The sequence below is a fragment of the Oncorhynchus clarkii genome, chromosome 20, assembly GCF_045791955.1.
Source record: "Oncorhynchus clarkii lewisi isolate Uvic-CL-2024 chromosome 20, UVic_Ocla_1.0, whole genome shotgun sequence".
Classification (NCBI taxonomy): domain Eukaryota; kingdom Metazoa; phylum Chordata; class Actinopteri; order Salmoniformes; family Salmonidae; genus Oncorhynchus; species Oncorhynchus clarkii.
In genome coordinates, this window is record NC_092166.1 from 66279778 (window position 1) to 66306819 (window position 27042).

At 44.8% G+C, this 27042-nt stretch overlaps 1 protein-coding gene across 1 annotated transcript; it reads right to left on the minus strand.

Annotated features, from left to right (window-relative positions):
• On the minus strand, positions 1–26377 carry LOC139376777 (coiled-coil domain containing 57). Its single transcript, XM_071119696.1, has 21 exons — positions 26265–26377; positions 25815–26076; positions 25518–25649; positions 22912–23020; positions 20810–20911; positions 20534–20691; positions 20357–20431; positions 20039–20239; positions 19173–19331; positions 18706–18868; positions 15658–15768; positions 13109–13376; positions 12326–12529; positions 11957–12057; positions 11597–11797; positions 11293–11349; positions 10421–10691; positions 6189–6322; positions 3285–3425; positions 2487–2697; positions 1–759 (listed from the first exon to the last, which is right to left on the minus strand). The coding sequence occupies exons 2-21, from the start codon at positions 26072–26074 to the stop codon at positions 590–592; spliced, it is 3228 nt and encodes a 1075-aa protein (XP_070975797.1). The 5' UTR covers positions 26075–26076; positions 26265–26377; the 3' UTR covers positions 1–589.
• Positions 26378–27042: the final 665 nt, after the last annotated feature.

The window sequence follows — 27042 nt, forward strand, 5'->3', positions numbered from 1 at the left end:
TTTAAAATTTGAATTAATGTTTTATTGGAACAATCACAACTTCATGATTTGGTATAAAATCAACACAGATATCAAGGCCTGTTCAGGACCCGTACAACAAGAGCACCTAACAGTTGATTTGTCATGGTGAGAGAAAAACATGAGAAGGTACAAAATTGTGCTTTTCAGTGTGAGCATCAGTGAAAGGAAGCCCAGTAAGAACTTCAATGAATCCTCTCTTTCCTGAGGTGTAAAGGCCAAGTGGTTCCCCCTGGCCTGAGCAGATAGTAACTATCTACCTAATCTGGGTGCCAGACTGGATCTGCTGTCAGCACCACTCCCCTGGTGGCCATGCAAAGACAAACTAGCCTGGCTAGAGCAGAACCAGCCTGGCACCACCCACGCAATATCTATTACCTTCTGCATTAGCCTCTGATATTATAGTAACACTCTAGTATACAGTACAGAAATGACAAGGTATTTACTTGTCATTTCTACCTACTAAGTATGTTGGTATTCGTTAAATCAAGCACCACAAGGCAACATTTGGTACCAGGTACCAACAGTTACCAATTGTGTTGAATTCTGTTAGCCTACCAGAAAGTCTCCATCAGTCTTTGATATTGTAGTTCCTGATCTTGCCCCCCCTCGCACTAGTCTTGGTCTTCCTGGCGGTGGCAGACGGCCTGGCTGGTGTCATCCTCTCCAGGACAGGTGCTCTGCACCCCTTCACCCCCACTGCCTGGTCCCCAGGGCTAGGTTCATTCAGCTCACCATCACCTGGGTGAAGATGTGTAGAAATTAAATTCCAGCCTTGTAAAAGGTTGTTTCATGGGCAGAATGAGACAGTGAGTGAGACTGTGTGTTGCAGTACAGTGCCTGTCTCCCTCAGTTCCAAACAGACAGTGAATGAGGGCTTATTCCCACAGAGAAACACAGACACACTCACTCAGTGCTGCCTGATCAAGGACATTATTTCCAACCTGAGACGCCTTTCAAAATGTTAGCAATGAAAAGTCTGCTGGCTGTGAAATCCAACCCCCTGCAAGGTATTTGAGGTTGAATACAATGTACCGGGCAGCACTGAAAGCATCTGCGAGGATGAGGCCTAAGGGACTGCCACCGAAAGTGACTGCGGTGCAGAGCGCCTGCATGGCTGCCTAGAGACAGAGCTCACATTGTGCTTATCTGAATCTCTCTCCACCGCACAGAGACACAGAGAGGCAGAGGCTTTATTGCACCAACATCTCCATTATCTATACTACTGTACAACACCATGGTTACCATTATCCCCTCTCCTGACAGAGTACTAAATACTAAGTAAGTATGTGTTCGTAACAACACAATTCAACTTGGACACCTTTATGGACGTTCCTTATCTTCACCAATGCGTCTAAAGATTGCCTATCTATACCAACGCGTCTAAAGATTGCTTTCCTCTCATTTACCCAGCAATTATGATATTGGTATATACCACAATCCTCTTTGTTGAAGTCTCTGATGGTATACACTTGTTGCATGCCCTCCCAGCCCCATTCTCCTCACACGTGAGAGCCCTGTGTGTTCTTCTCAACGTTTACTCAGCATAATGTGGAAACCCTTGGCAGTCTACTGTTGGGCCAACTGTGATGCAATGCCTCTGTTCTAAATCCAATCTGAAAGATGGACACTGTGTTGGATGACCTTCACTACTGTCTGTGACCTGTTGCAGCGGCTGCTGCTGAGGCAAGACACATACGAACACGCAGCAATAGATCCAGGCTATCAGTCAGCACTTCTTCTAGCAGGCGGTGGCTGTGTTGGTGCAAGCCAGGCCTGGCCAGTGCCGTGGGCTCTGCAAACAACACCAGTGTCAACAGAGCCAGACCTAACCCATGAGTGGCTCCCCTGTCCACTGATTGAGAAACTGTTCCCAGTGCAGAACAGAGTCCCTGGTCAGAACATTCACCCTGTCACCGCTGTGATCTGGCCCCAGACTCAAGGGTGCATCCCAAATGGCACCCTATTCCCCATGTAGTGCACTCATTTTGTCCAGGGCCCATAGGGCTCTGGTCAAAAGTAGTGCACTAGGGAAAAGGGTGCTATTTGGGACAGATACAAGGCCACCAGTTGGGCAACCTCCCTCCTCCTCTGTGGCCAGACTGCAACTCTGTCTTTACTTTAACCTCAGCTAGGTGAAATGATAAACACTATTATCATCATCTCATACAAATAGCCTTTCGGTCTGAGGCCTAGTTATTGGTGTGTGTGTGTGTGTGTCATGAAAGAGTGATACTGGACTTCGTGTACCAGATACTCCGCTAAGTGATAAATGGCCAATAGAGTGCAGACACACCAGTGGGTTTATAATGGTGTGACTCACAGGGGGGGGGGGGGAAGAGAAAGAAAGAAAGAAAGAAAGAAAGAAAGAAAGAAAGAAAGAAAGAAAGAAAGAAAAAGAGAAAGGAGAGCGCTGACAAGAAATTAGACAAATACTTTCACCTCACTGTCTCCAGGTAAACTCTCACCTCTCTCAGAACAGCTCTCCCGGGGTGTGAGTATGGAGGGGCTGAGACCTCTGTCTAGTATCTGCCACACCTCCCTTAGTGAACCCTCCGTCGCCACCGACGACAGCAGTAGAGGACCTGACGGGCTGGAAGCGGTTCGTGACCCGAGGTCCAGCTGCAGGGAGCTCTGGGATTGGCTGATAGGTGGGGTGTTCTCTTTAGTCCTAGGACGCTGAGGAAGAGGAGAGAAGATGAAGTGAAGACACTGTATTTGTTTTACTTAACAACTTCTTACTCAGGTATAAATAAGTAATATTACATTTTGCACATAATTTTAAACTGAGTATGATACCAGTGCTATGTTTTCTCTGTTGCTATAGTTAATAATGCAATATGTAACTTTTTGGGGATGGACCAAATTCACATAGACATGTGTTATAAATCTGTCCCTCTCATTGAAAGGAAGTCTAAGAAGCAGCAGATATGTTCTATGTGACTATTTCTATGTGTCCCGTTCTTAAGTTTCATTTTTGCATCTTTTATTATCAAGCAGCTGAAAATACAACATTGTTGGTTATTGAAAATATATTTCACAGCAGTTTAGATGGTACAATGTTTCTCTACACTATACTTGCTTTTTAGTCACATAAACTGAAATTAGGCAAACTATTAGAATTTTAGCAACCAGAAAATTGCAGAGGGATAAATGGCAAGACATCAACTCTGTCTATTGAAGTGAGTTGAGAATCCAAGCTCTTGCAGTATTGGTCCTCGGGTCAGGTGGTATCTGACACTGTAGACAGACATTACTGTTATTACCTCATGTCTGTCTGTGTCCTTGTGCCCCTGGCCCCAGGGGTTGATGACCCTGTCTCTGTCTTCACTCTTGCTCTCTGAGAGGAGAGGCCTCACCATGATAGGAGCCCCCTTCCTCTGCTCCCTCTGGGCATACTGCAGCTCCTGAAGAGAATCATGGTTTACTCTGGTGCTCTCTCTGATGGTCACACAGAGTACTGATCATTTTCTATTTTATTTTTCACCTATATTTAACCTGGTAGGCCAGTTGAGAACAAGTTCTCATTTACAACTGCAACCTGGCCAAGACAAAGCAAAGCAGTGCGACACAAACAACACAGAGTTACACATGGGATAAACAAACGTACAGTCAATAACACAATAGAAAAAAATCTATATACAGTGTTTGCAAATGTAGTAAGATTAGGGAGGTAAGGCAATAAATATTTTTTATTTATTTTTTATTTTACCTTTATTTAACTAGGCAAGTCAGTTAAGAACAAATTCTTATTTTCAATGACGGCCTAGGAACAGTGGGTTAACTGCCTGTTCAGAGGCAGAACGACAGATTTGTACCTTGTCAGCTCAGGGATTTGAACTTGCAACCTCCTAGTCCAACGCTCTAACCACTAGGCTACCCTGCCGCCATAGTGGCAAAATAATTACAATTTAGCAATTAAACATGGGAGTGATAGATGTGCAGAAGATGAATGTGCAAGTAGAGATACTGAGGTGCAAAGGAGCAAACAAAATAATAATAATGGGGATGAGGTAGTTGGGTGGCATATGTACAGATGGGCTATGTACAGGTGCAATGATCAGTAAGCTGCTCTGACAGCTGATGCTTAAAGCTAGTGAGGGAGATATAAGTCTCCAGATTCAGTGATTTTTGTAATTCATTCCAGTCATTGGCAGCAAAGAACTGGAAGGAAAGGTGGCCAAAGGAGCAATTGGCTTTGGGGGTGACCAGTGAAATACAGTGGGGGAAAAAAGTATTTAGTCAGCCACCAATTGTGCAAGTTCTCCCACTTAAAAAGATGAGAGAGGCCTGTAATTTTCATCATAGGTACCCTTCAACTATGACAGACAAAAATAGAAAAAAAATCCAGAAAATCACATTGTAGGATTTTTAATTTATTTATTTGCAAATTATGGTGGAAAATAAGTATTTGGTCACCTACAAACAAGCTTTCTGGCTCTCACAGACCTGTAACTTCTTCAATAAGAGGCTCCTCTGTCCTCCACTCATTACCTGTATTAATGGCACCTGTTTGAACTTGTTATTAGTATAAAAGACACCTGTCCACAACCTTAAACAGTCACGCTCCAAACTCCACTATGGCCAAGACCAAAGAGCTGTCAAAAGACACCAGAAACAAAATTGTAGACCTGCACCAGGCTGGGAAGACTGAATCTGCAATAGTTAAGCAGCTTGGTTTGAAGAAATCAACTGTGGGAGCAATTATTAGGAAATGGAAGACATACAAGACCACTGATAATCTCCCTCGATCTGGGGCTCCACGCAAGATCTCACCCCGTGGGGTCAAAATGATCACAAGAACGGTGAGCAAAAATCCCAGAACCACACGGGGGGACCTAGTGAATGACCTGCAGAGAGCTGGGACCAAAGTAACAAAGTCTACCATCAGTAACACACTACGCCGCCAGGGACTCAAATCCTGCAGTGCCAGACGTGTCCCCCTGCTTCAGCCAGTACATGTCCAGGCCCGTCTGAAGTTTGCTAGAGAGAATTTGGATGATCCAGAAGAAGATTGGGAGAATGTCATATGGTCAGATGAAACAAATAGAACTCGTCGTGTTTGGAGGACAAAGAATGCTGAGTTGCATCCAAAGAACACCATACCTACTGTGAAGCATGGGGGTGGAAACATCATGCTTTGGGGCTGTTTTTCTGCAAAGGGACCAGGACGACGGATCCGTGTAAGGGAAAAATGAATGGGGCCATGTATCGTGAGATTTTGAGTGAAAACCTCCTTCCATCAGCAAGGGCATTAAAGATGAAACGTGGCTGGGTTTTTCAGCATGACAATGATCCCAAACACACCGCCCGTGCAACGAAGGAGTGGCTTCGTAAGAAGCATTTCAAGGTCCTGGAGTGGCCTAGCCAGTCTCCAGATCTTAAACCCATAGAAAATCTTTGGAGGGAGTTGAAAGTCCGTGTTGCCCAGCAACAGCCCCAAAACATCACTGCTCTAGAGGAGATCTGCATGGAGGAATGGGCCAAAATACCAGCAACAGTGTGTGAAAACCTTGTGAAGACTTACAGAAAACGTTTGACCTCTGTCATTGCCAATAAAGGGTATATAACAAAGTATTGAGATAAAATTTTGTTATTGACCAAATACTTATTTTCCACCATAATTTGCAAATAAATTCATTAAAAATCCTACAATGTGATTTTCTGGATTTTTTTTCTCTCATTTTGTCTGTCATAGTTAAAGTGTACCTATGATGAAAATTACAGGCCTCTCATCTTTTTAAGTGGGAGAACTAGCACAATTGGTGGCTGACTAAATACTTTTTTGCCCCACTGTATACCTGCTGGAGCATGTGCTACGGGTGTATGCTGCTATGGTGACCAGTGAGCTGAGATAAGGAGGGGCTTTACCTAGCAAATACTTAGATATATGACTGGTGGGTGCTTAATGTGAGTCTGGAAGGAGAGTTTACAGTCTAACTAGACACCTAGGTATTTGTAGTTGTCCACATCCTCTAAGTCAAAACCGTCCTGAGTAGTGATTCTAGACGGGCGGGCGGGTACGGGCAGCGATCGCTTGAAGAGCATGCATTTAGTTTTGCATGAATTTAAGAGCAGTTGGAGGATCTACATTGCAGTCCTAACCTGAGATATGACAATGTAGCTTTCACACTACTGTCTCATTGACATCAAGGGGTAAGTGATCAGACCTGTGTGGTGAGCTGGTACTGCAGTTGTTCTAGGGCAGAAAGCCGACCCTGCTGGTGCTGGGTGTCTCTGGATGGGTCTCTCTCTGGCTCCATAGACACTGGGTCTAGAGAGGTTTTGGGAGCAGACTGGAGAACTGAAAGAGAGAGAAATAACAAGAGAGTTATAAGTGTGAGAAAATAGCAAGGAGAGACATCTGTATACGTATGTGTGTGTCAGTGGAGGCTGCGGGGGGAGAATGGCTCATAATAATTGGTCTACACGGACAAGTTCTGGCCTGGTTTAGATCTTATCTGTCGGAAAGATATCAGTTTGTCTCTGTGAATGGTTTGTCCTCTGACAAATCAACTGTACATTTCGGTGTTCCTCAAGGTTCCGTTTTAGGACCACTATTGTTTTCACTATATATTTTACCTCTTGGGGATGTCAATCGAAAACATAATGCTAACTTTCACTGCTATGCGGATGACACACAGCTGTACATTTCAATGAAACATGGTGAAGCCCCAAAATGGCCCTCGCTAGAAGCATGTGTTTCAGACATAAGGAAGTGGATGGCTGCAAACGTTCTACTTTTAAACTCGGACAAAACAGAGATGCTTGCTCTAGGTCCCAAGAAACAAAGAGATCTTCTGTTGAATCTGACAATTAATCTTAATTGTTGTACAGTTGTCTCAAATAAAACTGTGAAGGACCTCAGCGTTACTCTGGACCCTGAACTCTCTTTTGAAGAACATATCAAGACCATTTCAAGGACAGCTTTTTTCCATCTACGTAACATTGCAAAAATCAGAAACGTTCTGTCCAAAAATGATGCAGAAAAATTAATCCATGCTTTTGTCACTTCTAGGTTAGACTACTGCAATGCTCTACTTTCCGGCTACCCGGATAAAGCACTAAATAAACTTCAGTTAGTGCTAAATACGGCTGCTAGAATCGTGACTAGAACCAAAAGATTTGATCATATTACTCCAGTGCTAGCCTCCCTACACTGGCTTCCTGTCAAAGCAAGGGCTGATTTCAAGGTTTTACTGCTAACCTACAAAGCATTACATGGGCTTGCTCCTACCTATCTCTCTGATTTGGTCCTGCCGTACATACCTACACGTACGCTACGGTCACAAGACGCAGGCCTCCTAATTGTCCCTAGAATTTCTAAGCAAACAGCTGGAGGCAGGGCTTTCTCCTATAGAGCTCAATTTTTATGGAACGGTCTGCCTACCCATGTCAGAGACGCAAACTCGGTCTCAACCCAAGTCTTTACTGAAGACTCATCTCTTCAGTGGGTCATATGATTGAGTGTAGTCTGGCCCAGGAGTGGGAAGGTGAACGGAAAGGCTCTGGAGCAACGAACCGCCCTTGCTGTCTCTGCCTGGCCGGTTCCCCTCTTTCCACTGGGATTCTCTTCCTCTAACCCTATTACAGGGGCTGAGTCGCTGGCTTACTGGGGCTCTCTCATACCGTCCCTGGGAGGGGTGCGTCACCTGAGTGGGTTGAGACACTGGTCATCCTGTCTGGGTTGGCGCCCGCCCCCCTTGGGTTGTGCCGTGGCGGAGATCTTTGTGGGCTATACTCAGCCTTCTCAGGATGGTAAGTTGGTGGTTGAAGATATCCCTCTAGTGGTGTGGGGGCTGTGCTTTGGCAAAGTGGGTGGGGTTATATCCTTCCTGTTTGGCCCTGTCCGGGGGTGTCCTCGGATGGGGCCACAGTGTCTCCTGACCCCTCCTGTCTCCGCCTCCAGTATTTATGCTGCAGTAGTTTATGTGTCGGGGGGCTAGGGTCAGTTTGTTATATCTGGAGTACTTTTCCTGTCCTATTCGGTGTCCTGTGTGAATTTAAGTGTGCTCTCTCTAATTCTCTCTTTCTTTCTCTCTCTCTCTCGGAGGACGTGAGCCCTAGGACCATGCCTCAGGACTACCTGACATGATGACTCCTTGCTGTCCCCAGTCCACCTGGCCGTGCTGCTGCTCCAGTTTCAACTGTTCTGCCTTATTATTATTGGACCATGCTGGTCATTTATGAACATTTGAACATCTTGGCCATGTTCTGTTATAATCTCCACCCGGCACAGCCAGAAGAGGACTGGCCACCCCACATAGCCTGGTTCCTCTCTAGGTTTCTAGGGAGTTTTTCCTAGCCACCGTGCTTCTACACCTGCATTGCTTGCTGTTTGGGGTTTTAGGCTGGGTTTCTGTACAGCACTTTGAGATATCAGCTGATGTACGAAGGGCTATATAAATACATTTGATTTGAATAATGAGTGTAATGAAGTGTAATGGCTGGAATGGTGTGAATGTGTTTGCTACCATTCCATTCACTCCATTCCAGACATTATTATGAGCCGTCCTCCCATCAGCAGCCTCCATTGGTGTGTGTGTGTGAGGGAGAGCAGAGGTGTCCAGGGTGTTTGTGTTATTCCTCCGGCCCCTGGGGCTGCGTGTGATCTCTGCTGAATCACCCATAATCCCGCGGGGCAGCAGGGATCAGGGTGACAGGCGGGGTGGAAGAGCAACACGACAGAGAATACTTCCTGTCCCTGTCAACACTACCACACCACCGGACCAGTCACAACACAGCCGGACCACACCACCGGACACTTTCCCTGCAAAGCCAATTCGAATGAGTTTACATTATACTGTTATCATAACATGGCCAATCAAATGAGTGTACATTAGACTGTTATCACGGACTAATTAAAAATAGATTCATAGTCTGGGGGATTAAGCTGTCATCATGCAGTATTGGTTATGTGATATCTGGTCTATATAGCCTAGCAGCCATTTGCAATATGATTGGCTTTAATATTGCAGATAGAACCTAGTCTATCAATTTAATTGTTTGCATAATTTCTAATCCCCCTTATTATACTTTTTTCCCTATATACTATCCCCCCTACCCGACCCTAACCATCCCTACCCTACCCAACCATCCATACCCTACCCAACCATCCCTACCCTAACCATTACTACCCTACCCAACCATCCCTACCATCCCCTCCCTACCCTAACAATCCCTATCACCCTACCCTAACCATCCCTCCCCTCCCTAACCATCCCTACCCTATCTACCATAACCATACCTACCCTACCTACCACAACCATCCCTACCCTACCTACCACAACCATCCCTACCCTACCTACCATAACTATCCCTACCCTACCTACCCTAACCATCCCTACCATAACCATCCCTACCTACCCTAACCATCCCTACCCTACCCTACCCAACCATCCCTACCCTACCATCCCTACCATCCCCTCCCTACCCTAACCATCCCGATCCCCCTACCCTAACCATCCCTCCCTCCCCTCCCTACCATAACCATCCCTACCATAACCATCCCTACCTTACCTACCATAACCATCCCTACCTACCATAACCATCCCTACCCTAACCATCCCTACCCTAAGTAATCCCTACCCTAACCATCCCTACCCTACCTACCCTAACCATCCCTACCCATCCCTACCCTACCTACCATAACCATCCCTACCTTAACCATCCCTAACCATCCCTACCATAACCATCCCAACCCTAACCACCCCTACCATAACCATCCCTACCATAACCATCCCTACCCTAACCATCCCTACCCTAACCATCCCTACCCTACCTACCCTAACCATCCCTACCCTACCTACCCTACCTACCATAACCATCCCTACCCTAACCATCCCTACCCTAACCATCCCTACCCTAACCATCCCTACCATAACCATCCCTACCCTACCTACCCTAACCATCCCTACCTACAATAACCATCCCTACTCTAACCATCGATACCCTCCCTAACCTAACCATCCCTACCCTCCCTCTCTCCCTACTCTAACCATCCCTACCCTAACCATCCCTACCCTCCCTCTCTCCCTACTCTAACAACCCCTACCCTAACCATCCCTACCCTCCCTCTCTCCCTACTCTAACCATCCTACCCTACCATACTTACCCTAATTGGAGTAAACTAAAGTGTTGTATCTTTTAATTCTCTGGTATGGTATTGTGAATGGCAATGCTGTTAGTATGTGTTTCTACAGTAGCGTCAGTCCAGAGGAGGTTGGTGGCACTTTAATTGGGGAGGACGGGCGTGTGGTAATGGCTGGAGTGGAATTAGTGGAATAGTATCAAATACATCAAACACATGGTTTCCATGTGTTTGATTCCAATCCATTAGCTCTGTTCCGGCTATTACTATGAGTCGTCCTCCCCTCAGCAGCCTCCTGTGCGTCAGTCCTACCCTCCAGTCCAGCGTCGGTCAGTTGTGCCCGGAGCCTGTTGCCCATCTCAATCAGTTGCTGTTTGTCCCTGGTCAGACGGGCGATACACTGCACTGCTTGCTTCAGTTTGGACTGAAGGAGATGGGCATTGAGAGGGGCACTGAGCTTACCCCCCTGTACCCCCCCACACCCTGGCCCGTACCCGCCTGCCCCACCGGACCTCAGGCCCAGGGACAGCTGCTGTTGCCTCAAACACAGGTTTTCCTCCTGGAGCTGCCTCACCATTTCACTCTGGAGGGAGGGAGGGAAGGATGGGTGTATATTGACCAGGGTTGTCATGATACCATTATCACGATAATACAGTACCAGATTTTCCATGGCAAAAATAAAAACATGAAGCACACTAAACTCTTTAGTCCTTTAAAAACCTGCTTTATGTGAAATATTGAGTGCTATAGTTTGAAAAATAAACAAATGTGATTCTGGGTGAAAACATGTTTCTTGTTTCCAACATTGATATGGACAAGTGGACACAACAGACACATCAAAACCATGGAACGTAGACTCACTGCAACGGTCAAGTTAAATAAAATAAAAATACAAGTGCATCCCTTTCCCATGATCTAAGGGTGCTCTCTGGTTGAATTGTATCTTTTAGATTTGAATAAGTTTCATTTAGATTTTTAAGGTTAATTACATAATGATTTCGAGACACAAAAACGATATGATTATACATTTTGTTCTATACAAAATTATACACATATTTTTCTTCAGGATTTGTAAAAATTATCCCGCGACGACATTTTCATATCAGGCAACGCCACATGGGGTCATAACCCCTAGTTTGGGAACCACTGCTCTATGTCTTGTCATTCATTCTGAGACGGTTTACCTCTTCACAGACGATGGGATCCCTTCTGCTGGCGATGTCAATCTTCAGTGCAGACACCTGGTCACAACAAAAGTTTGTGTGATGGCAGTGTAAAATCTGTTATAATAAGCTGACAAATACCCTGACCTCAAATGTCATTGTTACGAAAGTGTTTTGTGGGCTATCTGACAGAGGATTCCAGTAAAGTTGAACTAAAACACCAAAAATATTTTTTTTTGCCATTTACATTCATTGTCTACTATCTTTGTTTGTTTAGGGTGGATTAAAAGTCTTAGGTTTGAGGCAAGCTGTCACTCGGCATTACCTGGTTGCCCAGGGCAACAGTTTCCAGGTTGTTGAGGATGCTTCCTTTCTGGTACTCCTCTTTCTCCCGCCTCACTTCCTCCAGCTCCATCTCCACGACAACCAAACGCTGACGTAGTCCTCTCTCCTCAGACGACCAGCTCCTCTTCTGATTGGCTAGCTCCAGACGCAGCTCCTCCCCCTCCATCTGTTTGGTGTGGCACTGTGGGGAGAGAGCGTGAGAGAGAGCGAGAAAGAGGGGGCTTGCGGGTGGACAATGACTACTAATACTGTTTTGAAATCCACCAACCGTTGCCTGAATACAACAGTGCCTGCAGTTTAAATGACAGAAGGGCTGATTTGGGATGAAGAGAGTCAGTACCTGTTTGGTGAGTGAGGCCAGGGCAGCCTCCAGGTGAGCTACCCTGACCTCCTGTTTCCTCAGAGCTGCTGTGTTGGCCACCTTCTCTACTCGCTGGCCACCTGCAGTAAACATTACATAGACAATGGCTATGAGTTTTATGTAGTTATCGCTTTTTATATTTCAACACCAAGTCAAATTCCTATAATCATTGTTGAATGGAAAATAAAACTTATTTTGCTCATTTTAATTCTCAGCATAGCAGTAGACTGAAACACAAGTAACCACCACTCTCAGATCTTTGGTCAGAACTTTATAAGGTGCGACAAGTGATACCATTATCTCTGTTCTAGTACCATTATATTGTATATTATTGAAATGTCGTCCTACCGATGGTCTCGTTGAGGGAGCGGATGTGGTTCTGGAGGTATGCATTGTCGGGGGCGATGGGGACGAGTGTGGTTGCCGGGGTAACCATGGCGGTGTTCTGGGGTCTGGTGGAGCCCTCTAGCTGGTCCTCTAAGCGCCTACACCTGGCCTTCAGTTCTGCTACCTCCTCTTCTAGAACCTGGGTATACTCTGGGGTACCTACCACTGATAAACAAACAAACAAACAACACACACAGACAGATTTCTCAGTGTGTGACTGAGTTATGATTATATTACTACCCTTCTCTATTTCCTAAAGGTCGAAGGTTATGCCTCCACAGCCAGTCCATTAATAACTAGCTGTAACCATAAAAACTCATATTACACTTTAACTTTATGTTGACATTAATATACTCCTTACAGGTCTGCACTCGGCTGTGTGACGGGTTAGTGTTGACAGCTGTTGGTCTGGGCTTTGAGCTAGTTAGGGGCCAGCAGGAGGATGGGGGTAGTGATGGTGATAGGGTGCTTTTTAAGGCTCTGGTAGGGTGCGGGTGTTTTTTGTGGTGGGAGGTGAATGGATGGAGGGCTAGGGATGTATGGGGTTAGGGATGCACGCATAGTAGATTTGTTTGTGGTGCAGGTGGGAAGGGGTGTCGGTGTGAGCCAACACAGAGTAAGCAGTGGGACATGCTGGTGCTGACAGTTGTTGGCCTGGTGCTTTTAGGGAGTTGTCAACAGGTTGGGGTTGAGGTGTTGGTGGATCCAGGACTGTCTGGGCCGTCTAGGGTTGTGTGTTTATACCTGCCAGGCTGGGCTGTGCAGCGCTGTCAGTTGGCTTGGCTGAGTTCTGTGTTGGAAGCTGGGGTAGAGGTCCTTTAGGGATCTGGGTAGAGGTGTCAGGGGGTCCTGGAGGATGAGAAGGCTGGCTGAGATCCTCCATGTCCCTCCTCATCTGGGCTATGACAGCCCTCAGACTGCTGTTCTGCTGCTGCAGCCGATGGATCTCGTCAGACGGCAGCTCTCCTACAGAGACACCACCACCAGGTCTGTGGCCCTGCAGTGCAGATAGCTAGACAGACAGAAATAAATACACGCGCGCACACACACAGAGACATGAACGCACGCACACAAACACTCATATATGCACATACACACACACACACACACACTCATTCATTCACTCACTCACTCACTCACTCACTCACTCACTCACTCACTCACTCACTCACTCACTCACTCACTCACTCACTCACTCACTCACTCACTCACTCACTCACATAAATAAACACAGATGCATACACAATAATATCTGGCTGTGAGCAGTTTCAACCAATGACCACTAGATGGAGGTAAGGTTCTGATTGTAGTTGTTGGTTGATGGGGGGCAAACATTTAAACCATCATATATATCAATCATAGTTTTTTTTATCTTCAAAACATACTTTAACGCACGCACTATTAACTCAAAACCTGTGACCATACCAACAGATGCCTCACAAGTCCTCAACTGGCAGCGTCATAAAATAGTATCCGTAAAACACCACCTCAACGTCAACAGTGAAGAGGCGACTCCGGGATGCTGGCCTTCTAGGCAGAATTCCTCGGTCGAGTGTCTGTTCTTTTACCCATCTTAGTCTTTTATTTTTATTGGCCAGTCTGAAATATTGCTTTTTCTTTGCAACTCTGCCTAGAAGGCCAGCATCCCGGAGTTGCCTCTTCACTGTTGACGTTGAGACTGGTGTTTTGCGGGTACTATTTAATGAAGCTGCCAGTTGAGGACGTGTGAGGCATCTGTTTTTCAAACTTGACACCCTTATGTACTTGTCCTTTTGCTCAGTTGTGCACCGGGGCCTCCCACTCCTCTTTCTATTCTGGTTAGAGACAGTTTGCACTGTTCTGTGAAGGGAGTAGTACACAGCGTTGTACAAGATCTTCAGTTTCTTGGCATCAGACCACTTGGGCTGCTCAAGGAAAGGGCACCTCCTAAAAAAGGCTGTGGACGGGACCAGAGCCCCCCTCTAGGAATGGAGGGGCATCATAAGGGTAGAGATAACACTCAAGTGTGTGTGTGTGTGTGTGTGTGTGTGTGTGTGTGTGTGTGTGTGTGTGTGTGTGTTGTTGTGAGCAAGAGTACATATGATAGAATGGGAGAAGTCGTTTTAGATAAGAGAGGAATCTGGGCATTGAAGAAAGCCAAGTAACTCCACTGAAGAATGGAAAACAGAACAGTAGAACCTTTGAATAAAGGAACAATAAACTATTGAATGGAGAACAGAGAAAGTATTGACTGGTAGAATACAGAAAATAATGAATGAAAGGTCTGAGGTCAAAGTTAGGGTACTATTTCTGGAGTACACCCTGAAAAAGGGCCCCTCTGAAGAAGAGGAAGAGTAGAACAAATAAGGGAGAAGAAGGTCTAGTATCTGATTAAGTTCAGACCAGGAAGCTCAGTAGCACCAGGCCAGGAGGAGGAAGAGGAGGGTATAAACCAGATAAGCCGTATAACTTTGGCAATTAATCAAATGGTAATTGAGGTGGTGTTGACAGGAGCCGAGGGCTACCACTTCTGGCCTGGTAACAGCTTATTTTCTCGGTCTCTATTTCTCTGTGTCTGTCTCCCATATTCTATCACTCTCCCCCCACTCCCGGCAGTCTGCCCTTATGATCAGTGGTTTGGCTGTTGTCTGTTAGCTTGGTCAGAATGTGAAAGCGTAAGGCTGGCTGTAGTCTGTTGGAGTGGTATAAGGGCTGTCAGAATGTGAGAGAGAGGGTGCAGCCATTCTGTCAAAAGGCTGCACTATTTAAAGACCTTTACATGCCAAAGATTAACCACCAGCCTGGAGACAGGGGTGAGGGGATGCCGTATCAGTCATGCCCCACCCAAACTCCACTCCTCCTGCCTATCGCCCTACTCACTTTCTCTCACTATCCAGGACACATGTGGGGCTCCTGCTGTTCTTCAGAATAGCTGTGGTAACATCACTCAAGGGCTAGGGTTTCTTGGGTAAAGTCAGTTCCCTCCCCTTCTTACCCCCCCACTGTACTGTAGTCTAACACCCTACTCCAGCTCCCACTACAAGTGGGACTCAAGTGCTATTTTTAGAATAGCTGTTGTAACAACACTGTTTGTGGGGTGAAGGGTTTAGTAATACAGAACATTTCTCTTTTGCACACAGAAATAGATCCGCAGTAGGACATCTAGGTATTATTATCTCTTTCTGTCTCTCTCTCATAACAGGCCAGTCCTGTTACTGTAACCCATCACTCTCACCTTTAACTCTGTGGCAAGTAGTTACAGCTCCAACATGATTGGATGACATCCCTCCCCTGTGTTTTAGTTGGTCTCTCACCTGTTCTCTGATTGGCAGACTCAGGGCCTGGTCTCTCTCCTTGGTAACAGTGTGCAATAGTACCGCCATGTCCTGTAGTTCTCTCTCCTTCTCTCTCAGCTCCGCACTAGCCTGAGGTCAACAGGAAATACAGAATCAAATTGAACTGATGATGAGGAGAGGCCTCTACCGATCTTGACCATATCTTTCTACCTCGACTTGCACTGGTATATGGGCTCACTAGTATTTTACAATGGTGAAAAGTACTTAAGTAAAAATACATTAAAGTACTACTTAAGTAGTTTTTTTTAGTATCTGTACTTTACTATTTATATTTTGACAACTTTTACTTTACTACATTACTAAAGAAAATTATGTACTTTTTACTCCATCAATTTTCCCTGACACCCAAAAGTACTTGTTACATTTTGAATGGCTAGCAGGACAGGATAATGCTCAAATTCAAGCACTTAAGAGAACATCCCTGGTCATCCCCATTGCCTCTGATCTGACGGACTCACTAAACAGAGAACATCCCTGGTCATCCCCATTGCCTCTGATCTGACGGACTCACTAAACAGAGAACATCCCTGGTCATCCCCATTGCCTCTGATCTGACGGACTCACTAAACAGAGAACATCCCTGGTCATCCCCATTGCCTCTGATCTAACGGACTCACTAAACAGAGAACATCCCTGGTCATCCCCATTGCCTCTGATCTGACGGACTCACTAAACAGAGAACATCCCTGGTCATCCCTATTGCCTCTGATCTGACGGACTCACTAAACAGAGAACATCCCTGGTCATCCCCATTGCCTCTGATCTGACGGACTCACTAAACAGAGAACATCCCTGGTCATCCCCATTGCCTCTGATCTGACGGACTCACTAAACAGAGAACATCCCTGGTCATCCCTACTGCCTCTGTTCTGACGGACTCACTAAACAGAGAACATCCCTGGTCATCCCTACTGCCTCTGATCTGACGGACTCACTAAACAGAGAACATCCCTGGTCATCCCCATTGCCTCTGATCTGACGGACTCACTAAACAGAGAACATCCCTGGTCATCCCTATTGCCTCTGATCTGACGGACTCACTAAACACAAATGCTTCATTTGTAAATTATGTCTGAGTGTTGGAGTGTGCCCCTGACTAACCGTAAATATTTAAAAAACAAGAACATTGTGCCATCTGGTTTGCTAAATATAAGGAATTTTAAATGATTTATACTTTTAATACTTATATATTAGCAATTACATTTACTTTTAATACTTAACTATATTTAAAAGCAAATACCTTTTAGACTTTTACTCAAGTAGTATGTTACTGGGTGACTTTCACTTTTACTTGAGTAATTTTCTATTAAGGTATCTTGACTTTTACTCAAGTATGACATTTGGGTACTTTTTCCACCACTGGTACTATATACAGTTGAAGTCAGAAGTTTACATACACTTAGGTTGGAGTCATTAAAACTTGTTTTTCAACCACTCCATAAATGTCTTGTTAAGAACCTATATGTAGTTTTGGCAAGTTGGTTAGGACATCTACTTTGTGCATGACACAAGTAATTTTCCAACAATTGTTTATGGACAGATTATTTCACTTATAATTCACTGTATCACAATTCCAGTGGGTCAGAAGTTTACATACATTAAGTTGACTGTGCCTTTAAACAGCTTGGAAAATTCCAGAAAATTATGTCATGGCTTTAGAAGCTTCTGAGGCCTACCTTCAAACTCAGTGCCTCGTTGCTTGACAACATTGGAAAATCAAAAGAAATCAGCCAAGGCCTTAGATTTTTTTTTTTTGTAGACCTCCACAAGTCTGGTTCATCCTTGGGAGCAATTTCCAAATGCCTGAAGGTACCACGTTCATCTGTACAAACAATAGTATGCAAGTATAAACACCATGGAACCACGCAGCCGTCATGCCGCTCAGGAAGGAGACGTGTTCTGTCTCCTAGAGATTAACGTACGTTGGTGTGAAAAGTGCAAATCAATCCCAAGAACAACAGCAAAGGACCTTGTGAAGATGCTGGAGGAGACAAGATACAAAAGTATCTATATTCACAGTAAAACGAGTCCTATATCGACATAACCTAAAAGGCCGCTCAGCAAGGAAGAAGCCACTGCTCCAAAACCGCCATAAAAAAGTCAGACTACGGGTTGCAGCTGCACATGGGGACAAAGATCGTATTTTTTGGAGAAATGTCCTCTGATCTGATGAAACAAAAATAGAACTGTTTGGCCATAATGACCATCATTATGTTTGAAGGAAAAAGGGGGAGGCTTGCAAGCCGAAGATCACCATCCCAACCGTGAAGCACGGGGGTGGCAGCATCATGTTGTGGGGGTGCTTTGCTGCAGGAGGGACTGGTGCACTTTACAAAATAGATGGGATCATGAGAGAGGAAAATTATGTGGATATATTGAAGCAACATCTCATGACATCAGTCAGGAAGTTAAAGCTTGGTCGCAAATGGGTCTTCCAAATGGACAATGACCTCAAGCATACTTCCAAAGTTGTGGGAAAATGTCTCAAGGACAAAAAAGTCAAGGTATTGGAGGGGCCATCACAAAGCCCTGACCTCAATCCTATAGAAAATTTGTGGGCAGAACTGAAAAAGCATGTGCAAGCAAGGAGGCCTTACAAACCTGACTCAGTTACATCAGCTCTGTCAGGAGGAATGGGCCAAAATTCACCCAACTTATTGTGGGAAGGTTGTGGAAGGCTACCTTAAATATTTGACCCAAGTTAAACATTTTAAAGGCAATGCTACCAAATACTAACTGAGTGTATGTAAACTTCTGACCCACTGGGAATGTGAATAAATAAATAAAAGCTGAAATAAATCATTCTCTCTACTTTTATTCTGACATTTCACATTCTTAAAATAAAGTGTTGATCCTAACTGACCTAAGACAGGGAATTTTTACTAGGATTAAATGTCAGAATTGTGAAAACTGAGTTGAAATGTATTTGGCTAAGGTGTATGTAAACTTCCGACTTCAACTGTACCTGTATGTGAGTACACCTGTATGAGGAATGGAGAGTCTCACCTGGTCTCTAGCCTGTGTCATGCCCTGTATTAACTCTTCACTGTGCAAGTAGTGTTCAGTCTTGTTGTCTTCGCAGCGTCTCTGCCACTCCAGCTCCACCTGGATTCTTCTCTGCTCTAGAGCCTTCTCTCGCTCCACACCCACAAACAGCTGCTGCTTGTACCTGGGATACACATGCATGCAAGCAAGCAAGCAAGCAAGCAAGCAAGCACACACACACACACAGTTAACACCTGAGACATACACACATATACAAATAACCCTTTTACACACACACACACACACACACACACACACACACACACAGACAGATATACAAATAACCCTTTTACACACACACACACACACACACAGATATACAAATAACCCTTTTACACACACACACACACACACACACACACACACACACACACACACACAGATATACAAATAACCCTTTTACCTGCAAAAAAGACACACAAACCAACCTTTCCGTCTCCCCCCTGCTCCGATCAAGTTCGGTCCGTAATTTGCTTTCTATCTCCTGCAGGGCTAGCAGTTCTGTGTCCTTAAAAACCGTCTCCTTAGAGATCTGAGTGATGTACGTGTCCCAGCCACTACGAGTCGTCTCCAGCTCCATACGAAGCCTTCACAACACAATAACACACAGGTTGAAGTTGTCGTACCGAAACAACACTAAAGTGTTTACCTCCTTTTATTAAGAATACCTTTAACATCCTGGAGGAGAGCCATGAATATATCCAGTGTTGTGTTACAAAATGGTAGCTGTGTTTTGCAGCAAAAGGAAAGGTGAATTATTACGTGGATTATAATGAATGTACATTTTTGTAAGGGTTGATTTCAAAGTGGAAATTACAGACTTCAGAAGCTTTTTTAAACCTCAAATACACTACAAGTTTAGAATTTCCTGCATTGCAGGAAAGTTCTCCTGCAACAGGGTGATCAAATTAAGATCCTACACCTGTATATTTTCACTGTATTTTGTAAAGAGTCATTTATGATCAAAGTGTGATGATTGCTGAATGTTCTGTGTGTTTCATCCCATTAAGAGCTGGCCTTGGAGGCTCTTTTCCTTTCACACATTGTTACATAATCACTGCTTCCTGACAGACAGCTTCAGAGTAATGTATGCCCACACACTGTCTCACACACTCCCTCTCACTCACTGAGCATGTGCAAACACTGTGATCATCCAGGGATTTGGACCAGAGACACACGCTTAAATAAAGCACATACACACTCACACAGAAAAAACAGACAGCTAATGCAGAACGTGCAAACACACACACACACACACACACACACACACACACACACACACACAGTGTTTCACCTGTCTATCTGTTGATCTCTCTCTCGCAGTGTGTCCTCGTGGTCTCTCTGGGTCCTATGTGTGTGTGTTGCCATGGCTTCCAGTTTTGACTGTAGCTGACCGCTATGTGTCTCCGCCTGTCGTAGCTGTTCTCTGTGAGCGTCCTTTAACGCATCCAGCTGAGCCTCTCTCTCACGCACTCCCCGGTCCAATTGCTCATGCCTATAGATAGGAACATCAAAAGACTCACCATTAGACCTCCATTAGTCTAGGACTACTGCTGATATGCTGGTAGTTTGTCTTTGCGGTCTTATGTTGAATTTGTACAGCAAGACGCACTTCTTGTTGTAGACTTCCTCCTCTCTCTTCCTCTTGGTCTGTAGAGCTTTTAGTTTGTCCACTAGCTCCTTTATCCTGAGAAATGACAATCACATTTTATCTAAGACATGGGAAACGATGGGAAATAACGTTAGCATGAATAACTCTAAGTCAACGTGGTAGGACACACACACACACCTTGCGTCCTTGACGGCAGTGATGTCCTTTATCTCCCAGTGTCTGTGCTGTAGCTGTGTGTGTGTGTGCTGACAGAGATCCTCTGAGGCCTTCAGGGCCTCCACAGCCTGAGCCTGGGCCTGGGAGTGGACCTCTGTTTCCTTAGAGAGCAGCTTCACCTGGGGAGAGGCACGCACCCACGCACATAAAGTATCAGCACATATCTTCCCATCTTACTCAGCAGTTTTACCTGGAGGTAGGTAAACACACACACACACACACACACCTGCTCCTTACCCTGAGTTCGTGAGACAGGACCACGGATCTCATCTCATCCATCCTCAGGTTGAACTCATGCTCTCTCTGCCTCATCTCATTATCAAAGTCTGTCATCATCTCCTGAACATGTGAGGGATACAGAGGATGATGAATTCCTGATGAAGCTTCCAAATATCCCAGACAGACATCCCTGAAAGGTATATTTCCAGCTGACCTATTCCAGACGCCATACACAGAGCCAAAACTAGCAGACAAGCCAGCCTCATTCATCACAGTAGGTGTTAGCACCTTCTCTCCTTACGTTACAGATTTGGGTGGGGCTGTGGGGGTAATCACACACAAACACACACATTCGCACACACACACAGTCAGACTAACATACACATACAGTGCTGCTCAAAGGGGGGTATTCTCTCTAGAGATCGAGTGACACAGCAAAGAGCCAGGACAACAGCCAGCAGCAGGACACGCTGCATGCCACGGAGTTTAGACTGAAATACCACACTCACACAAGTATGCTCAAACACAAACACGTATACATAAAAACACAAACAGAGGTTTAGCAGGCAGTTGGTATAGTATTAGTATATTATTAGGATCCCCAAGGCAGCAGATACCCTTCCTGGGGTCCAAACAGAGATTAAACAGCACATCAAACAAAACATTGTGCATTATACAAATTTACATTGCTCCATTATTACATAATAATCATGTGTGAGTGAGTGTGGAGTGTGTGTGTCTCTTCACAGTCCGCGTTGTGCCGTGAGGTGTCGTTTGATCTAAAACATTTTTACTGCTAGCTTGAGGTTAAAGAGTTCCATGTAGTCATGGCTCTATATAGTCCTGTGTATTTCCTAGCCTCTGTTTTGGACTTAGGGACTGTGAAGAGACCTCTGGTGGCATGTCTCGTGGGGTATGTATGAGTGACTGAGCTGTGTGTTAAACGATTGAACAGACGGTTGGGTATTTTTAACACGTCAATATCTATCAAAAAGACCAGTAGTGATGCAGTCAATCTCTCCTCTATTTTGAGCCAGGAGAGATTGATATGCATGCTGTATAAATTAGCCATCCGTGTACATTGCTCTGACGTTGCTCTGTTCTGAGCCAACTGTAATTTGCCTATATACTTCATTGCAGCATTTGACAATGTCAGCTTACAATCTAGGGTTACACCAAGCAGTTTAGTTTTGTCAACTTGGTAAATCGCCACATTATAAAACTGACTACAGCTAGCTGACGTGCATAATGTTTAGTCATCTGCGTACATAGATACACACAGGCTTATTCAACGCTAATAGGTCAAAAGTTTAAAAAAATGTAGAACAGTTGAGGGCCGAGACGGCTGCCTTGAGGAACACCACAATATCTGGTTTATGTTAGAGGCTTTCATTAAAGAAAACACTGACTGTGTTCTATTAGATAGGTAGCTCTCAATCCACAATATGGCAGAGGATGTAAAGCCATAACAGATACATTTTTTCAGCAACAGATTATGATCGATAATATCAAGTCTAGCAATACAGCTCCCACAATCTTCTTATTATCAATTTCCAATCATCAGTCATTTGTCTCAGTGCCGTACATGTTGAGAGCCCTTCCCTATAAGAATGCTGAAAGTCTGTAGTTAATCTGTTTACAGTGAAATAACATTGTTTCTGGTCAAAAACAAATTTACTATTTTAATCTGGGTAGATTAAATGCTTTTTCGTCCAGACTGTAATTGTAAAGATATCGCCCATCTGGCTGATCTGGTTTAAATGTCTTGTCTGCATGTGGTTTCCACAGGGAAAGGCGACTCTTCTGTTAAAATTTGAGAAAAGCGGCCTACCACTGCACCCTCCCACTTCCCTTATATTTTTTATTTTATTTAACCTTTATTTAACTAGGCAAGTCAGAACAAACTCTTATTTACAATGACAGCCTACCCCGGCCAAACCCTAACGACGCTGGGCCAACTGTGCCCCGCCCTATGGGACTCCCAATCACAGCCAGTTGTGATACAGACCCTGGTTAGATTCCAGGCTGTAGTGACGTCTCTAGCACTGAGATGCAGTGCCTTAGACCGCTGCGCCACTCAGGAGCACCATAAAAAAGCCCCTTGCCAAGTGTGTGTGTACCTGCTTCTGTAGAGCCAGCTGTCCCTCCACCTCCTGGACTCTGCGTTGGAGATCTCGTTTCATCCCGTCGTACTCCGCTCTCTGCTTCTGAAGGTCCCCAGCCTGACCGCTGAGTGACAGAAAGATGACACACACAGTCACACACCATACCCTGAAGCCATCATGACATTGGCAAATACACACACACCGGATGCAAAAGCCATCATGGCATCAGGAAATACACAGACACCAGTCACTGAAACCACCACGACACTAGATTACCTCTCAAAGTTGAGAACACGGAGGAACCATGGAGAGGGCTTGCACATATTTCAGGCTAAGTGTTTTGCCTGCTATGAGGCTAAAAGAGTTACACAGTTCAAATCACTTACATTTTAGTCATTCAGCAGACACTCTTATCCAGAGCAGTGATTGCAAACATTTTAATACTTATTTCGTACTGGTCCTCTGTGGGAATCGAACCAACAAAATGTTGCAAGCGCCACGCTCTACCAACTGAGTTACACTGGAACCGAGTATACAACAGAGCCGAAAACTGTAGTGAAATAATAGTGGAATGGCCCTAATTAAATTGGCCATTCCGATTAATCGGTCGACCTCTACTCTGTACCCCACACATACAGATAAGTGTAAGGTCCCTCAGTTGAGCAGTGAATTTCAAACCCAGATTCAACCACAAAGACCAGGGCGATTTCCCAATGCCTCGCAAAGAAGGGCACCTATTGGTACATGAAGAAAATAAATGTAAAAAAATAAACCTGACATTGAATATCCCTTTGAGCATGGTGAAGCTATTAATTACACTTTGGATGGTGTATCAATACAACCATTCACTACAAAGATACAGGCGTCCTTCCTAACTCAGTTGCCGGAGAGGAAGGAAACCGCTCATGGATTTTACCATGAGGTCAATGGTGACTTTAAAACAGTTACTGAGTTTAATGGCTGTAATATGAGAAAACTGAGGATGGATCTACAAAGGCATTGTAGATACTCCATAATACTAACTTAATTGACAGAGTGAAAAGAAGGAAGCCTGCACAGAAAAAATATATTCCAGCCTCCCGAGTGGCGCAGCGGTCTATGGCGTCACTACAGACCCGGGTTCAATGCCAGCCTGTGTCATGACCGGGAGACCCATGAGGTGGTGCGCAATTGGCCCAGCGTCGTCCGGGTTTAGGGGAGGGTTTGGCCGGCCAGGATGTCCTTGTCCCATTGCGCTCTAGCGAATCCGTGTGGCAGGCCTGGCACATGCATGCTGACTTCGGTCGCCAGTTGTACTGTGTTTCCTCCGACACATTGGTGTGGATGGCTTCAGGGGTAAGTGAGCAGTGTGTCAAGAAGCAGTGCGGCTTGGCGGGGTCGTGTTTCAGAGGATGCATGGATCTCCACCTTTACCTCTCTCGAGTCCGTATGGGAGTTGCAGCGATGGGACAAGACTGTAACTACCAATTGGATATCATCAAAAAGGGGTAAAAAGTATAAATATTCCAAAACATGCACCCTGTTTGCAATAAGGCACAAAATTAATACTTTGCTAAAAAATGAACTTTTTGTCCTGAATACAAAGTGTTATGTTTGGGATTAGGGTTAGGGTTCCACTCTTCATATTTTCAAGAATGGTGGTGGATGCATCATGTTATTGGTATGCTTGTCATCGGCAAGGAATAGGGAGTTTTTTTTAAATAAAAATAAATGGAATAGAACCATTACTCTGCAAAATCACAGAGGAAAATATGGTCGACTCGGCTTTCCAACAAACACTGGGAGACAAATTCACCTTTCAGCAAGATAATAATCTAAAACACAAGTCCAAATATACCAAGACGACATTGAATGTTCCTTAGTGGCCTAGTTACAGTTTTGACTTAAATCTGCTTGAACATCTACGGCAAGACTTGAAAATGGCTGTCTAGCCATTATCAACTCCCAATTTAACAGAGCTTAAATGTGTGCAAAGCTCTTAGAGACTTACCCAGCAAGACTCACAGCTGTAATCACTGCCAAATGTGATTCTAACATGTATTGACTCAGGGTTGTGAATACTTATGTAAATTTGATATTTCTGTATTTAAATTTCAATAAATTTGCCAAATTTTCTAAAAACATGTTTTGCTTTGTCATTATGGAGTATTGTGAGCAGATGGGTGAGAGAAAAAAAACACTTTAATCCAAATTGAATTCTGGCTGTAACAACAAAATGTAAATGTGGAATAAATCAAGGGATATGAATGAATACTTTCTGAAGGCACTGTAAATGGACACCTACTGGGTCCTCCTGTCTAAATATAACCCATACAGATGGGCCTGGTGAGTCACCGTGGGGATAAATGTGGGGCTGGGGCATCATTTAATGATTACCCTAGATTGTTGTACACATCAGCTTTAATAGACATCTTTGTTTGAGGCCAGAGGCCGGCATTCTTCTCTCAGCATGATCGTTAGGCTGTCCTCTAACTACAGTCAGTCAGTGACAATTACTGGAAAACAGTGAGGGAAAAGAAGCCCCCAAAAGAGCTTTGTTTGTGTCTTTTGAATTGGAATAAAATTGGGGCAACCATCCCACCTGTACCCCACTCCCCGGCCCTTAACCCCATCCAACTCACCTCTGGAGCCTCTCTAGCTGCAGCCTGTGTTCGGCAGCTCTCTGCTGGCTGTGTCTCACCTCCCTTGCCTCGCTCTCCCTCTCCTCCTGCAGCTTGGCTATCTGGATACATAATTGACTCAACTCCTCCTGCCTTCAATAAGGAAAGTCACATGTTAAAGCTGGAATAGTCCTCTCAGTGACAATAGTCAATGTATTCCAGGGTGTCATGGGATACATAACAAATAATACAACATTACTCTCTCTCACACACAATGTTAAAAGGGGTTTATAAAATACATTTGATTGAATGATTGACCTGGCAGTCTCTGTGGCCTGTGCGCGGGCAGCCATGGCGTCATATTTCTCCAGCTCTCTGTCTCTCTCCTCCAGCACGGCCAGGTTAAAGCAGAAGTCCTCCTTGAGCTGCTGGAAGCGTTCCCTGAGGAGAGAGAGCTGTTCCTGGGCATCACGGAGGGACATATCCTGCTGCTGGACCCGTAGGGTCTGGAGCTCCTTCCACTCTTTCTCCTTACATGCCAACTGGGTGTCCAGGTCAGCTCCATCATTAGCCTGCATGGCTAGAGAAGACACACACACATCAAAGTCTAGAGGGTCAATGCACACACTGCATCGTGAAAACACTTTACACACACACACACAATTTCCGAAATGAAAGCAGACGTTGCTCGCTAAGTAACGCGTTATCTAACGTTACATTACCGTTAGGAGGGCTAAGCTAGCAGCTGGTTTTCTAACGCTAACGTACCTCGACAGCATGCAACTAACTAATGTCGCTCTTATAAAGAGTTGTTTAGCTATAGATGTATTATCGTTTGCAGTCAACACTTTGTTAAAATGCTAATTTGAGTTCTCCCGCTGTTTCTATGGAAACCCCAGCGTTGTCCGTCTGTGTAATTCGTCCGTGTAGAAAATGTGTTTGTGAAGAACGAAAAGTACCGCTACTACAAAATGTTATAATAAAAATGTTTATGTACAAACTTGTTTAGGTCTTTAATGGGTTCAGATGACTGATGACAGATTATCAAATAGCTGCTATGGCTCTCTTCTATGCAGGCACATGAGAAAATATTATGTTCATTGCTGTGTAATGTAATGTATTGTTATAGCAAATGTACGCAAAGCATTCACCATACTTGGATAGAGATTGAGACTGATTAAACGAGGTTCTTCATTGACAGCCAGCCAGAGAAGTTATGTGCTGCTGCCATGCAGAGAGACAAAGGAAGCTGATGACAGAGAAAACCAATACACCTGCCTGGAACTCACCGGACTCACCTGACCTACTCTTACCTGCCTGTGGTCACATGCGTCATCATGACTACACCTCTTCCTCCAAACAGAGGTCACTCTCATCAGCTATCTCTTTTCTCTCTCCCTCACTCACTCACACACATAATACTAGAAAGTGCTGACTTAAAGTAAGAAACAGTGGGCTCTCTCACACACACACTTACCCATCTGCTCAGTCTTTTGGTGGGTGTGCCTCACCTGTGGAAACATGTCTTCTGACAGAAATCAGAATT

What these genes read in the sequence shown, in the direction of transcription:
- LOC139376777 (XM_071119696.1), bottom strand. Translation starts at nt 26,074, where the DNA reads ATGCAGGCTAATGATGGAGCTGACCTGGACACCCAGTTGGCATGTAAG. An exon ending in AGCTGGCTCTACAGAAGCAG is followed by an intron (nt 20,912 to 22,911) that starts GTACACACACAC and finishes TCACATGTTCAG; the next exon opens with GAGATGATGACAGACTTTGA. An exon ending in GGAGAGCTGTTCTGAGAGAG is followed by an intron (nt 760 to 2,486) that starts GTGAGAGTTTAC and finishes ATCTTCACCCAG; the next exon opens with GTGATGGTGAGCTGAATGAA.